We start from the raw sequence: 14,237 nt of genomic DNA, 5'->3' as shown, positions 1-14,237 counted from the left end.
AATGTCTGACGAGTTGTTTTAATCGATTGACAAGTTCAGTGCTGTGTTTGTAAATGTCTGACGAGTTGTTTTAACCAATTCATAAGTTCAGTGCTGTGTTTTGAAAAAACTGACAAGTTGTTTTAACAAAATTGACAAGTTCAGTGCTGTGTTTGTAAATGTCTGACTTGTTGTTTTCATAAAGTAGCCAATGTCTGAGTAGGTTGCTTTAATCTATTGACAAGTTCAGTGCTGTGTTTGCAAAACATCTGACACGTTGTTTTAACGATACTGACAAGTTCAGTGTTGTGTTTGTAAATGTATGACTTGTTTTAATAAACTAGCCAATGGCTGACGAGTTGTTTTAATCTGTTGCTAAGTTCAATGCTCTGTTCGTAAACATCTCATAAGTTGTTTTAACAAAATTGACAAGTTCAGTGCTGTGTTTGTAAATGTATGACTTGTTTTAATAAACTAGCCAATGGCTGACGAGTTGTTTTAATTTGTTGACAAGTTCAGTGCTGTGTTGGTAAATATCTGACGAGTTGTTTTCATCTATTCATAAGTTCATTGCTGTGTTTGTAAACATCTGACAAGTTGTTTTAACTAAATTGACAAGTTCCGTGCTGTGTTTGTAAATGTCTGACTTGTTGTTTTAATAAACTAGACAATGTCTGACTCGTTGTTTTAATGTTTTGAAAGTTCAGAGCTGTGTTCGTAAATGTCTGACGATTTGTTTTCATCTGTTCATAAGTTCAGTGCTGTGTTTGTAAACATCTGACATGTTGTTAGAACTAAATTGACAAGTTCAGTGCTGTGTTTGTGAATGTATTACTTGTTGTTTAAATAAACTAGCCAATGTCTGACGAGTTGTTTTAATATGTTGACAAGTTCAGTGCTGTGTTAGTAAATGTATGACTTGTTTTAATAAACTAGCCAATGGCTGACTAGTTGTTTTAATTTGTTGATAAGTTCAGTGCTGTATTAGTTAATATCTGACAAGTTGGTTTAATCTTTTGATAAGTTCAGTGCTGTGTTCGTAAACATCTGACAAGTTGTTTTTACGAAATTGACAAGTTCAGTGCTGTATTTGTAAATGTCTGACTTGTTTTCATAAACTAGCCAATGTCTGACTCGTTGTTTTAATCTGTTGACAAGTTCAGTGCTGTGTTAGTAAATGTCTGACGAATTGTTTTAATCTATTCATAAGTTCAGTGCTGTGTTTGTAAACATCTGACACGTTGTTTTAACGAAATTGACAAGTTCAGTGCTGTGTTTGTAAATGTATGACTTGTTTTAATAAACTAGCCAATGGCTGACGAGTTGTTTTAATTTGTTGATAAGTTCAGTGCTGTATTAGTTAATTTCTGACAAGTTGGTTTCATCTTTTGATAAATTCAGTGCTATGTTCGTAAACATCTGACAAGTTGTTTTTACGAAATTGACAAGTTCAGTGCTATGTTTGTAAATATCTGACTTGTTGTTTTCATAAACTAACCAATGTCTGACAAGTTGTTTTAATCTATTGACAAGTTCAGTGCTGTGTTGGTAAATATCTGACGAGTTATTTTCATCTATTCATAAGTTCAGTGCTGTGTTTGTAAACATCTGACAAGTTGTTTTAACTAAATTGACAAGTTCATTGCTGTGTTTGTAAATGTCTGACTTGTTGTTTTAATAAACTCGCCAATGTCTGACGAGTTGTTTTACTCTATTGACAAGTTCAGTGCTGTGTTAGTAAATGTCTGACGAGTCGTTTTAATCTATTCATAAGTTCAGTGCTGTGTTTGTAAACATCTTACACGTTGTTCTAACTAAATTGACAAGTTCAGTGCTGTGTTTGTAAATGTATTACTTGTTTTAATAAACTAGCCAATCTCTGATGAGTTGTTTTAATCTGTTGATAAGTTCAGTGCTGTATTAGTTAATGTCTGCCTCATTATTTTAATATATTGACAAGTTCAGTGATTTAATCTTGAATGTCTGACAAGTTGGTTTAATCTTCCGATAATTCAGTGCTGTGTTTGCAAACATCTGACAAGTTGTTTTAATGAAATTGACAAGTTCAGTGCTGTGTTTGTAAACATCTGACAAGTTGTTTTTACTAAATTGACAAGTTCAGTGCTGTTTTTGTGAATGTCTTACTTGTTGTTTTCATAAACTAGCCAATGTCTGACTAGTTATTTTAATCTGTTGACAAGTTCAGTGCTGTGTTAGTAAATGTCTGACGAATTGTTTTAATCTATTCATCAGTTCAGTGCTGTGTTTGTAAACATCTGACACGTTGTTTTAACGAAATTGACAAGTTCAGTGCTGTGTTTGTAAATGTATGACTTGTTTTAATAAACTAGCCAATGGCTGACGAGTTGTTTTAATTTGTTGATAAGTTCAGTGCTGTATTAGTTAATATCTGACAAGTTGGTTTACTCTTTTGATAAGTTCAGTGCTGTGTTCGTAAACATCTGACAAGTTGTTTTTACGAAATTGACAAGTTCAGTGCTGTGTTTGTAAATATCTGACTTGTTGTTTTCATAAAGTAACCAATGTCTGACAAGTTGTTTTAATCTATTGACAAGTTCAGTGCTGTGTTGGTAAATATCTGACGAGTTGTTTTCATCTATTCATAAGTTCAGTGGTGTGTTTGTAAACATCTGACAAGTTGTTTTTACTAAATTGACAAGTTCAGTGCTGTGTTTGTAAATGTCTGACTTGTTGTTTTTATAAACTAGCTAATGTCTGACGAGTTGTTTTAATCTATTGACAAGTTCAGTGCTGTGTTGGTAAATATCTGACAAGTTGGTTTAATCTTTTGAAAAGTTCAGTGCTGTGTTCGTAAACATCTGACAAGTTGTTTTTACGAAATTGACAAGTTCAGTGCTGTGTTTGTAAATATCTGACTTGTTGTTTTCATAAACTAAAGGCCCGGTCACACCTTGACGTTTTAGCCAACGTATGCCGATTTTTGAATTTTTTTTCTAAAACGCTGGCACACGTTGAATACGTTATGGGTAAGTTTTGATAACATTGAGAGCACGCTGGCATACGTCGTAGTACGTTGCCATACGTCGTTGTACGTTGGCTTTAAACGTTGTACTTTTCGGTTGTCCTCAAATTTTTTCATGCTTGAAATTTCACGACGTATGGCGGCGTATGACTCACACGTTCCACTACGCTGGCCACAAGTTGTAGGCACGGTCTGCGATCGTTGACAGACATCAACACATGCTACTTGCAAGTTAATCATAAGTTGAGACACGCCGAGGTAATGTTTAGAGTACCCGAAACTTAATTCCTACCTATGATTAACGTGTTGTTGGCACGTTACGCGATCGTTGCCACACGTCGACAGACGTTACTTTTAAGTTACTCATAGGCTGAAAGACGTCGGTATAATGGATCGTCCTTGCGTCAGCGTCCACGGCCATGGCCAGGACACTTATTTGCAGCATTCTTCAAACTTTTCTTCGGCATGACGAGGATGTTCACACTTCGATGTCTAGCTTGGCTATGATTCCAATTGCCCATTGGCAGCGTCTATTTAAAATAGTCGAGTTTGAGCGTTTTAACACGTTCAGAAGAAACGCTTCAAATTTCAAAACCCCAGCGTCAAAAAACAAAAAAACAAAAAAAAAAAAAAGGCGAGCGACAGCAATTTAAATCGTTCATTGTAAACAATGAAACTAGCTGAGTGGTACCGTTTAAAAGTCGTTGAGTGTAAAAAAAATCCAATTGTTGAGCGCAAGCGTCTACTTTCAATAGTGGAGATGCAGCCATTTAAATCGTTGAGTGGCAGCCTATGAACCCACCCGTGGACACGCGGACGCAAGGACGATCCATCATAACCCACACCCTCCCCCTCACACCCACCTACTACTGCCAACATGAACAAACTACTACTAATACTAATACTAATACTAATACTAATACTGATACTGATACTGTTACTGCTGACATGGACATCGACTCAAAAAGGACTCGAAAACACTGTTGGGTTCCCCTTTTATGAACACAATTTTTATATACCAATTCCCAAAACCGCTGGGAACACGTCTTTATATGGCAGTTGTAAGCTAGAAACACATTCATTTTTTTTTTTGTCGACCGGAAGACGTCATTGGAATACGTCTACATACGTCGATGTGTGTTGGGGCTACGTAAAGAATTGGTTCAAAGCACGTCAAACATAAGTTAGAAATAAGTTTCGCGTAAAAAAAGACATTACCGCGACGTGTTTCGACTTATGAGTAGCTTATAAGTAGCCTTTGTGGAGGTGTGTAAGCGTCCACATATCGAGTGTAAAACTTATCCTCATCGCATGTGAACGTGTGTCATACGCCGAGTACATCGTAAAATTTTGAACATGTTCAAAATTTCTTGACGTACTCTACTTACTACGACTTATGATAGCGTATTTAGCGTTCTATTCGCGCATACCAAACTTACCCATACCGTATTCGACGTGCCCCAACGTTTTAGACACACTTTTTGTTACGTCGGCATACGCTGGCAAGATCACCAAGGTGTGACCGCGATTTTGACCCTTCCATTTCTACGGCAGTTATGATTTGAATCGTTGTGCGTCAGCCTTTTAATAGGCTACGTCACGACATCGTCGGCAATGCGTGCAACGCGCTATGCCTGAGTTAGACTATCGTTGGGCATCGTTTGTGTAGGCCGACAACAGGTTCAGCATTCGTTGGTATAAGTTATCTATAACACAACGAAACGTTCTGTGTAGTTACCAATGCGTTATACATAAGACCAAGTCGCTATGAATACGTCCGAATCTTTAAAAAAAAACATCAAAAGTTCAACGTAAGCCAGCGTTTTACATAAATTTTAACACGTTGCCATCACTGGCTAAAACGTCAAGGTGTGACAGGGCCTTAACCAATGTCTGACAAGTTGTTTTAATCTATTGACAAGTTCAGTGCTGTGTTGGTAAATATCTGACGAGTTGTTTTCATCTATTCATAAGTTCAGTGGTGTGTTTGTAAACATCTGACAATTTGTTTTAACTAAATTGACAAGTTCAGTGCTGTGTTTGTAAATGTCTGACTTGTTGTTTTTATAAACTAGCCAATGTCTGACGAGTTGTTTTAATCTATTGACAAGTTCAGTGCTGTATTTGTAAATGTCTGACGAGTTGTTTTAACCAATTCATCAGTTCAGTGCTGTGTTTTTAAACATCTGACACGTTGTTTTAACGATACTGACAAGTTCAGTGTTGTGTTTGTAAATGTATGACTTGTTTTAATAAACTAGCCAATGGCTGACGAGTTGTTTTAATCTGTTGCTAAGTTCAATGCTCTGTTCGTAAACATCTCATAAGTTGTTTTAACAAAATTGACAAGTTCAGTGCTGTGTTTGTAAATGTATGACTTGTTTTCATAAACCAGCCAATGGCTGACTTGTTTTAATCTGTTGATAAGTTCAGTGCTGTATGAGTTAATGCCTGACTTTTTGTTTTCATCTATTGACAAGTTCAGTGCTTTGTTAGTGAATGTCTGACAAGTTGATTTAATCTTTTGATAAGTTCACTGCTGTGTTAGTAAATGTTTGTATCGTTGCAATAAATTTGTGAGTGTCTGACTGGTTGTTTTTATATGTTGATAAGTTCAGTGATGTATTCGTAGATGTCTGACTAGTTGTGTTTATAAACTCGTGAACGTCTCAGTAGAGTGAATAAACTAGTGAATAAACTCGTGAATAAACTAGTGAGTTCAAATCCTGCTCAGCTGTTGAATTAATACCAGGTAGGGTTAACTCGGCCTGCCATCCTTCCGAGTTGGCAAAATGAGTGCCAGCATGCTGGTATACTGTGTTGGAGTGGTGACCCATCGAGGATTGTGCCCAAATGGCCAAGGAGACTGCTTAAGCAGCACCAATGCTCTGCACAATGTATGGTCCCAATCTCCTCTCCTCCTGATACTGTGTGAGCTGTGTTCCCCTGCTGACTGACCTGTGGTAGCTTGTACATGTTGCTGCATTTGAGCTGGGGAGTAACTGCTGAGTTCAATAGTCTGGGTTCTCCCAGACATCTTTGTTCTTTGTTCCTTTCATATTTCTTTCTAATATTTATTTTATTTGTATATTTTTTTCTTTCTTTTTCGTCATTCTAATTCTAGCATTTTCTTCTCTTTCATCTCCATATTCCTCTCGTTCATTATCCATCTTTCGAAGGAGAGTGAATATTTGCAGAAATTTTTCTGTAAGGCTCACTTGGCTGTGCATGGATGGGTTTGAGAGTCGTGGAGTTGCAGCTGAAACCCAAATCCTATCCAGGTTCCTCCTGATGACTCCATCTTTGCTCTTTCCTTCTTTAGGTTCCTTCTTCGTCTTCCATTTAATTTGCTTTATGATCATCAACCATTGCTACACCTGGATAATGCAAAGTTTCTCAACAATAGAATCATGTGATGGGCAATGTTTATGCACACTGAATCCTATGGTGAGGCACTTGCTCTGAAACAACTTCCTTTCTCTTCCTGGAAAGAAAACCTGACAAATGCAATCACAACACATTCCACAAAGCCTGCAAGAAGTATGTGTCTACTCCCAGGAGAGGCAAAAATCACCATCTGTCCAATGTCAAGATTGAACTTTTAAACGAATCTCCCTCCTCCAAAAGCTGGTGGAGCAAATTGTTTAATGTTTCTCTGGAGTATGCTCCCCTTCCATCCCTTCCTTCTGTTCAAATGGCACCACAGCCGACTCCGCTCACCACAGCCAAAAAAGGTGACCTCCAAAGCCAGTCAACGACTGCGTATTCTCCATCGTACAAAGTCCTTTCTTATCACACGTTAACTCCAATCCAACTGCAAGGCTTTCATCTGCCGATTAACGAATACTGCTCATCCCCTCTGAGCTGGCACCACTGCCTCACACCTTGCTCAGCTTGATGCCATGAAACCAAGGCCTTGAAGATTAATGGAATCTCCCACGATGAAGCTGACTCATATGGGCTGATCACGTTCCCATCACAGACAGGTCGGTGGTGTCTCTGTCTTCTACTGCCTCCTTTCTTGTCTTGTACCCTCTGCTCTTTCAGTGCTTTGAACCCCCTCTCCCCCACTCCAGGTTTCTGCGAGGCTCACATGGTCCACCATCAACCCCCTTCTGGTGAAACGACCTGAATCCAAGATCACTGCTCAACTCCAATCATTTGCTCCTCTTTTTTCCTGCCTGTGGAACCAACATCTACATTGTCAGGTGTGGATATCAGGTGGTGACCCCATGAGATCCATATTTAAACATTTGACTCATTTCAACATTTGGTAATTGCATTCATCAGGTGTCAGGCTTCAAACCATTGTCCTGGCTGCTTCAAATTGTGTTCCCAAGCCTTTTGCCTTTGCTTTAAAATGTATTACAAGCAAGCCAGCCGATGTCCTTGTCCGAGCATTCTGGAAGGCTGTTTATGAATTTCAGCGCAGAGAACGAAACTACAAAGGCTGGAAAACTACAAAGGGTTTGCTGCTGTTTATGAATATGTGCCAGCACTCTCTCGAAGCCCAAACAGTGAGAAAGATGTTGGCTTGCCAAACTTCCCCTATTGTGTAGGGAGGGGGGGGGAAGCCCACTTGCCAGTTGTTTCTTGCTTTGCTTGTAACTCCTCCTAGGAATCGGTTTTATTTGTATGAATTTTGGAGTATGATTTTTCAGTGTGATTCTGAGGCTTAACCATTGTCGGTTCAAGTCCTGCACCACATTCCGCATGTGTTGTGTCCCAAATAAACCGCATATCCGAGAATCCTCTGTTGACTCACCCCAATTCTTGGCCAGGATTGAAGGGTCTTCACATACATCTTCTTCAATCTCATTCTTCCTTCCATGGCTTTCAGACAGTTGTTCACCACCATCTCAGATCAACCCCCATCTAAACTCACAATCTCTTCCCCCCCCCCCCCCAAATGATCCCATTCCCAAGTCTTCCCTCTTTCCAGGTAATTGTAATTTCTCTCCATCTCCTTTACCACTTTGCATTTGTTGGTCGTTTTATTTTTCCTTTGCTGTTTAATCCCAACCTTTCCATTCTTTCTTTTCCTGAGTTTCACTCAACTTGTGTGCAGCTTCTTCACCACCACATGTTCTTCTCCCCTCTCCTTAATATCACTCCTCTCCTCTGATGTTGGTGTTTCCCCCTTTCCATTTTTTCCCTTCCATTTGCTCCAGCTCTTCCATGAGCCTTGATCATGTATCCAAAAAATAAAATAATATATATTTTAAACCCTCACTTTCATCTGGTTTTTGTGTTTTTTAATTTTTACCAATTATGAATAAACATTTAACAATTTATTCACATCCTGAAAATCAGCTACCCTGTTTTACAGCTCGACTTTCTTGTCACAGCTGTTTTATTATTATGATGCAATTTTCACACAGGTTAGTTATTGTTACCTTTACTCCTCGTGCTGCACAGTATACATCTTTCACTCCTTACATTGTACTAAATCCTGCTTTCTATCGCTCATATCTCACTGCATCAGGAATGTTTAGTGAAATACACTTATCATCGCCATTCATCATGATGTCTTACCAAACGTCTCCTTTGACACTTTTCCCAAAACCAGAGCAGCAAAGGGATAACCAGTAGCCACATGACCAACATCACCAGCACCACCATGATGGAAGCAATGAAGTAACTGATCAAAATCCATTTGGTGGAGTTTGCTTGATAACCAGCTGGTGCTTCCGTGTGAAACCATTCGTAGAAGGTTTTCTCCTGTTTAGACAAAGCATAAAAAAGCAAGAATTAGAGCCGAGTCAATATACAGTGCCGATAGAAAGTCCACACCCCCTTTCAAATTTTTCACCATTTCTTCCCTAAAAGCCTGGAATTGAATTACATTAAATATGAGACTTTTTCCACCTTCATTAACACATCATAACCCACAACTTCCAAGTGCAATACAAATTCTACAAATTTCAGAAAATTAATAAAAAATACAAAACGAGAATATCTTGGTTGTACAAGTGTCCACCCCCTTATAATAGCAATTATAAGTTACTTCAGGTGGAACCAATCACCTTCAAAATCACACACCGAGCTAATTGGCCTCCACCTCTGTTAAACTGTAGTGATTCTGATTATTTCAGAACAAAATCAGCTGTTCCTGGAGGTTTACTCTTCTGGGTAATGAATTTCACAGCAAAGACTCAACCATGAGCACCAATGAGCTTTAAAAAGACCTCTGGAGCACAGTCAAGACAATCATTAAGAAGTTGAAGGCATATAGTACCACCAAGAACCTACCTAGATCAGGCCATCCCTCCAAACTGGGTGACCAAGTCAGGAGGTGACAGATCAGAGAGGCCACCACGAGGCAAATGGCAACTTTGAAAGAGGTCCAGGCCTTTATGGCAAAGACTGTTCACTATGTGCATGTGACAACAATATCCCAAGCACTCCACAAGTTTTGCCTGTACGCTGGTGTGGCAAGAAGGAAACCATGACTCAAAAAAGCCCATCTCGAGTCCCGTTTTTCAGGTATGCAAAAAAACACTCTGGAGATTCTGAAGATATGTGGCAAAACGTTTTGTGGTCTGACAGAATCAAGCTGGAACGTTTTGGCCAAAATGGAAAATGTTACGTTTGACCCAAACCCAACACATCAACCAAAGAAGACCATCCCTACTGTGATACATGATGGTGGCAGCATCATGCTTTGGGGATGTTTCTCAGCAGGGACTGGGGCACTTGTCAGAGAAGAAGGGAAAATGGATGGAGCAAAATACAGAAAAATACGAAAGGAAAACCTGCTGCCCTCTACAAGAAAGCTGAAATTGGGACGGAAGTTCACCTTTCAGCATGACAATGACCCGAAGCACACAGCCAAAGCTACACTGGAGTGGCTAAGGAACAAAAAGATAAATGTACTGAAAAAAAAAGTTTAAGAAAATACTTTCTCATGAATAATTTTGTTTTGGGCAGTGCATGGCACTTGGTAGAACACACACCTCCACCAGGCTGAACAGTTTAGGAACTGAATCCCACTAATAGGCCAGATCTGAATCTGGACCTGAACCAAAATCCAATTGCCTTGTTCTTGTCACCGACCCAATTCATCCACCTCATTTTGTCATAACTCATCCACAAGTTTTTAAGAAATGTTCTTGACATTATTTTTGGCCCCATGATTCCATAATGACAAATCAATTTCAAAAACTTGTCGTATCCAGATCCGGATCTTTACCCAATTAGAATCAATTTGTCGTCACACACCCACCCTATCCACCAAGTTTTCATCCAAATCCATACATTTATCTAATATTCCGACTCTACTGCAACTGTTAAAATCACAATAGAATAAGGTGCAATATTATTGTTTTGCCAGAAGCAATCATGGCCTACAATCTGCATGGCACAGTCATAAATTTCATATCTTTTATTATCTTGCCAAAACGAAGTTTTTGCAAGATATGTTAGTCAGCTTGTATGTTTGTTTTTTTTTGTCTGTAATCACGTAGAAAAAATTCTTCAGAGCACAGTTATCATTGGAAATTTTTGTAACTTCGCATATCAGAGGCCTCGAGAGGTCCCTTTCAGTGCACAAAATTTTGAAGGTCAAGGTCAAAGGTCAAGGTCACTTTGTGGCAAATCAGGGGAGTCGACGAAACCCTTATTTTTTGAGTAATTTTGATCGGATCGTCTTAAAACTTCATGGGAATATAGTTCGTGGTCTGGCGCTCAGCTGATTAATTTTTGGTGGCGATTGGCCTTGACCTTCATGGTTAGCACCTCAGGTCAAACATATTTAACCCCAAGGTCAAATTATCAAGTTTTAGGAACCATATCGTGTAGTACCTCAAATTGAACACCTCGATGAGTGCTTTCTAGATACTAGTACGTGCCCGTAAAAAAATAATAATAATAATAAAAAAGTAATAATAATAATAATAATAATAAATAAATAAACAACACAGGCAGTTTCTTCGCTCTCACGTGCCCGTACGTGCGTGACCCGGAAGTTCGATATTATTCGCAGTTACGATTATTCACAAATTATTTTTAATACCCAATTATTCAATTAGCGCCAACGTATTGTTGCGGTTGAGGAAATTCGCAAACCACCATTCAGGTCCCGTAGGTGAGATATCTCTGTAAGTACATGTGTAGTTAGCCCCAAACCCGTTGTTTATAGGGAATAAATGTGATTCATTCGGGCTGCGACCCTTTGAGATAGCCGTTTTTCTGTTCTATCTTTATTTTGAACCAACCACGTCTCAACCGCCATCACACAACAACCACCAACCGCAACTCCGCTTCACAACAACGACAACGCCAACAGCCACAACCTTTACCTTCACAACTCGCTCCCGCAAACATCGCATCACCGCCATTCCAAACGTCGCCATGGCTATGGACCACCACTTTAAACCCTCCACCACCTTCGCCTCTCCTTCTGCGGCCATTCCCGCACCGCTTGTGGGCACCGAGCGTCAGGCTGTCCTGGCCTCGTGCGGGACGCACGCCGAGCCGCGGCCTTTCCGAGGAGAAGTCGGATCAGGAATGATACACGCCGACTTCTGATCCGTCCAATCAGCAAGCGCGGGGCGGTTTGGCCCCGTCTCCAGGCGCGTCGGAGTAGAATCGATATATGCAAATTCGAGGATCAGGGGAGACTCACGCCCCTTTTTCTCTGTCCAATGGGCGAGCGTGGCTCCACCCCCGAGCTCGTTCTGATCCAGAAATTTGCATATGGGTTCTCCTGCCGGACTATAAAGCGCCAAGCGCGGGGCGAATTTAGTGAGTTCGAGTCAGTCAAGGGGAGTTGGAGAAGAGTCAAGGCGAGTTGGAGAAGAGTCAAGGCGAGTTTGAGAAGAGTCAAGTCGGGTCTGGAGGAGAGTCAGTCTATCGGAGGTCGGAGTCTTTCGGGGTTCGGAGTCTGTCGGGGAGCTGCAGAGAGAGGAAGCCTGGAGCGCGGTCGAGGTGATTTGCTGCAGTCGGTTGAGGAGAATTGCGGAGGGGACCGGATAGCTCGGGTCCGAGGCAAGGAAGACGGGGGTCGGCGACGAGCTCGCAGTGGAGTCGCTCGTCGCGGGACCCAAGCAAGCCAGCTATCCTCTTTCTCCAGAGCATCAACAATTCCCCCCTTCCCCCCCCCCCGCGCTGAGATAGTGCGAAAAGGGGGGCCCCGTTCCCACCCCACTCCAAGCAGTGCCAACGTAACCCGCTCAAGGAGCGCGGAGTCGGGGCACCGCCGCGCCGCCACATTTGTGGCTCATCACAAGACACGGGTAGGATCCACCCGGTCTCGCGGCCCACAGGCCCCGTCTGTCCCCTTGTCTTTGAGGGTGGCCCTTTTCTTTTGCTTTTGAGTAAATGTGTTGTCGGCGCCGTCTGTAAAGTAAAACTGTGTAAGTGTTGCCGTGTGCACGCGTAGTTGGTAGTAGATCGGCATTGTTGTGTTTCTTTTGTAGCATCTGCTTTTGGTGCATAATTGTTGTAATTGTATATGTGTGCTCTCCGTGTGCCGCGGAATAAATGTGCATTATGTTGAACTGTTTTTTCCGTTTCGCTTCGTCTTTTCTTTAATTGAATCTCCATCTTGCTTCACGTAAAGGGTTGGTAGTGGGCTTAATACGTCCGATAATTAATCGGAACCCTCGAGGCCGACGATAACACCGCTTGGTTATCCCGCTAGTACGGAACGGGTCGCTTAAGTGGCCCGTGTCCGGAGTCGGCCTGCGGCGAGGTGCGATTGCCCGGTCTACCCTCCGCATGGGTACTTAGGTAGGTCGAGTTTGGCGAACAACCCTATCCTACGCGGGGGGGCCGATTGGCACGATCGTGGTGATGCCGAAAGGCCCACCCGTGACTAGCTCCCGGCGTTAGTCCGAGAGGGTCACGACAGAATTGTCCGTCCGGTGGGCGACGTGCCGCGATTCGAGTTACGTGGCCGCTCGCACGCCGGCGGGCGCGAATTCGCAACAGTATTTTACCTTTTCACAATGTCGTGGCAAGGAAAAACAAAAAGAGAAGAGAAGAGAGAAAAAAAATTACTTCCTGGTTCGGAGCATACCAGCACTCTGATGTTCCCGAAATTTATACACCGTTTAATATGAAAACGATCATAACTTGGGCCATTGTGTTTATCTATAAATGCGCAAAAGAAATCGAGAAATTATTAGAATACACGAAGTCATCACTCTCCGGAAGCCCGTACGCTGTAACCCGTAATGGGGAACGTGGCTGTGCTTCCCTTCCCCATCGGCAACGCCCACGGAACAACGTGTCTTCCCATTGGTTTGGTAAATAAATGGCCATAACTTGGGAAGCACTTGTCCGATTAATATCAAACCTTGAAAAGGCACATCCTCAGGTCCCCAGAAATATACCTGGCAAGTTTCAATCAGATCGGACCAGAGGTTGTCGAGAAACAGCGGTCACACACACACACAGACACACACACAGAGATTGCTGGAATTATAGATAGACTAGTGCATGCCCGTAGGTGCAAACAAAACAAAACAAAAAACTTTCAAACCGCATGCCAGAAACAACCACACAGGCCATTCCTTCGCTCTCACGTGCCCATACGTGCGTGGCCGTACATGCAAAAAAAAACAACTTTCAAACGGCGTGCCAGAAACAACAACCACACAGGCCGTTCCTTCACTCTCGTAAACTACGATTGGATTGGGGCATTGTGTTTAATAAAATCGAGAAAGTACAGAAATCGAGAAAGAAAGAATACAGCAAGTCGATAAATCAAGAAAAAAATCGAGAAAGAATACAGTAATCGTCACTGACTGGATTGGGCTATTGGGTTTAAGAAATTCGAGAAAGAAATCGAGAAAGAATACAGTAATCGTCACTCTCCGGAAGTGAAGTCCTCACTGTCCGGAAGTTCGCATATGGCAGTTACGATTATTCGCAATTTATTCTTAATGGCCAATTATTCAATTAGCGCCAACGTATTTTTCCTTTTCCCAATGTCATTGCAAGGAAAAACAGAGAAAAGGAAAGAGGAGAAAAAAACGTGCAAAAAATAATTTACTTCCTGCTTCGGAGCATACCAGCTAACTCTGATGTTCCCCAAATTTATGCACCGTCTAATATGAAAACGATCATAACTTGGGGCATTGTGTTTATCTATAAATGCGCATAAGAAATCGAGAAATTATTAGAATACACGAAGTCATCACTCTCTGGAAGCCCGTACGTTGTAACCCGTAATGGGGAACGCGGCTGACCTTCCCTTCCCCATCGGCCACGCCCACGCAACAACGTGTCTTGTCATTGGTTTGGTAAA

At 41.5% G+C, this 14,237-nt stretch overlaps 1 protein-coding gene across 1 annotated transcript in view; it reads right to left on the bottom strand.

The window, feature by feature from the left end:
• The window catches only part of LOC147011205 (uncharacterized), a 34,688-nt gene that overhangs the window by 8,570 nt on the left and 11,881 nt on the right, over positions 1–14,237 (bottom strand). Inside the window, exon 3 of the mRNA XM_085859027.1 lies at positions 8,519–8,704. Within this exon, the coding sequence (XP_085715153.1) occupies positions 8,519–8,704 (186 nt within the window). The remainder of the gene's footprint in view (positions 1–8,518; positions 8,705–14,237) is intronic.

Source organism: Eptatretus burgeri, chromosome 16 (assembly GCF_056783735.1).
Source record: "Eptatretus burgeri isolate ZD-2024b chromosome 16, Ebu_testis_v1, whole genome shotgun sequence".
Lineage (NCBI taxonomy): Eukaryota > Metazoa > Chordata > Myxini > Myxiniformes > Myxinidae > Eptatretus > Eptatretus burgeri.
The sequence above is the reverse complement of the archived record's forward strand: the minus strand, read 5'-3'. Positions and strand labels throughout refer to the sequence as shown.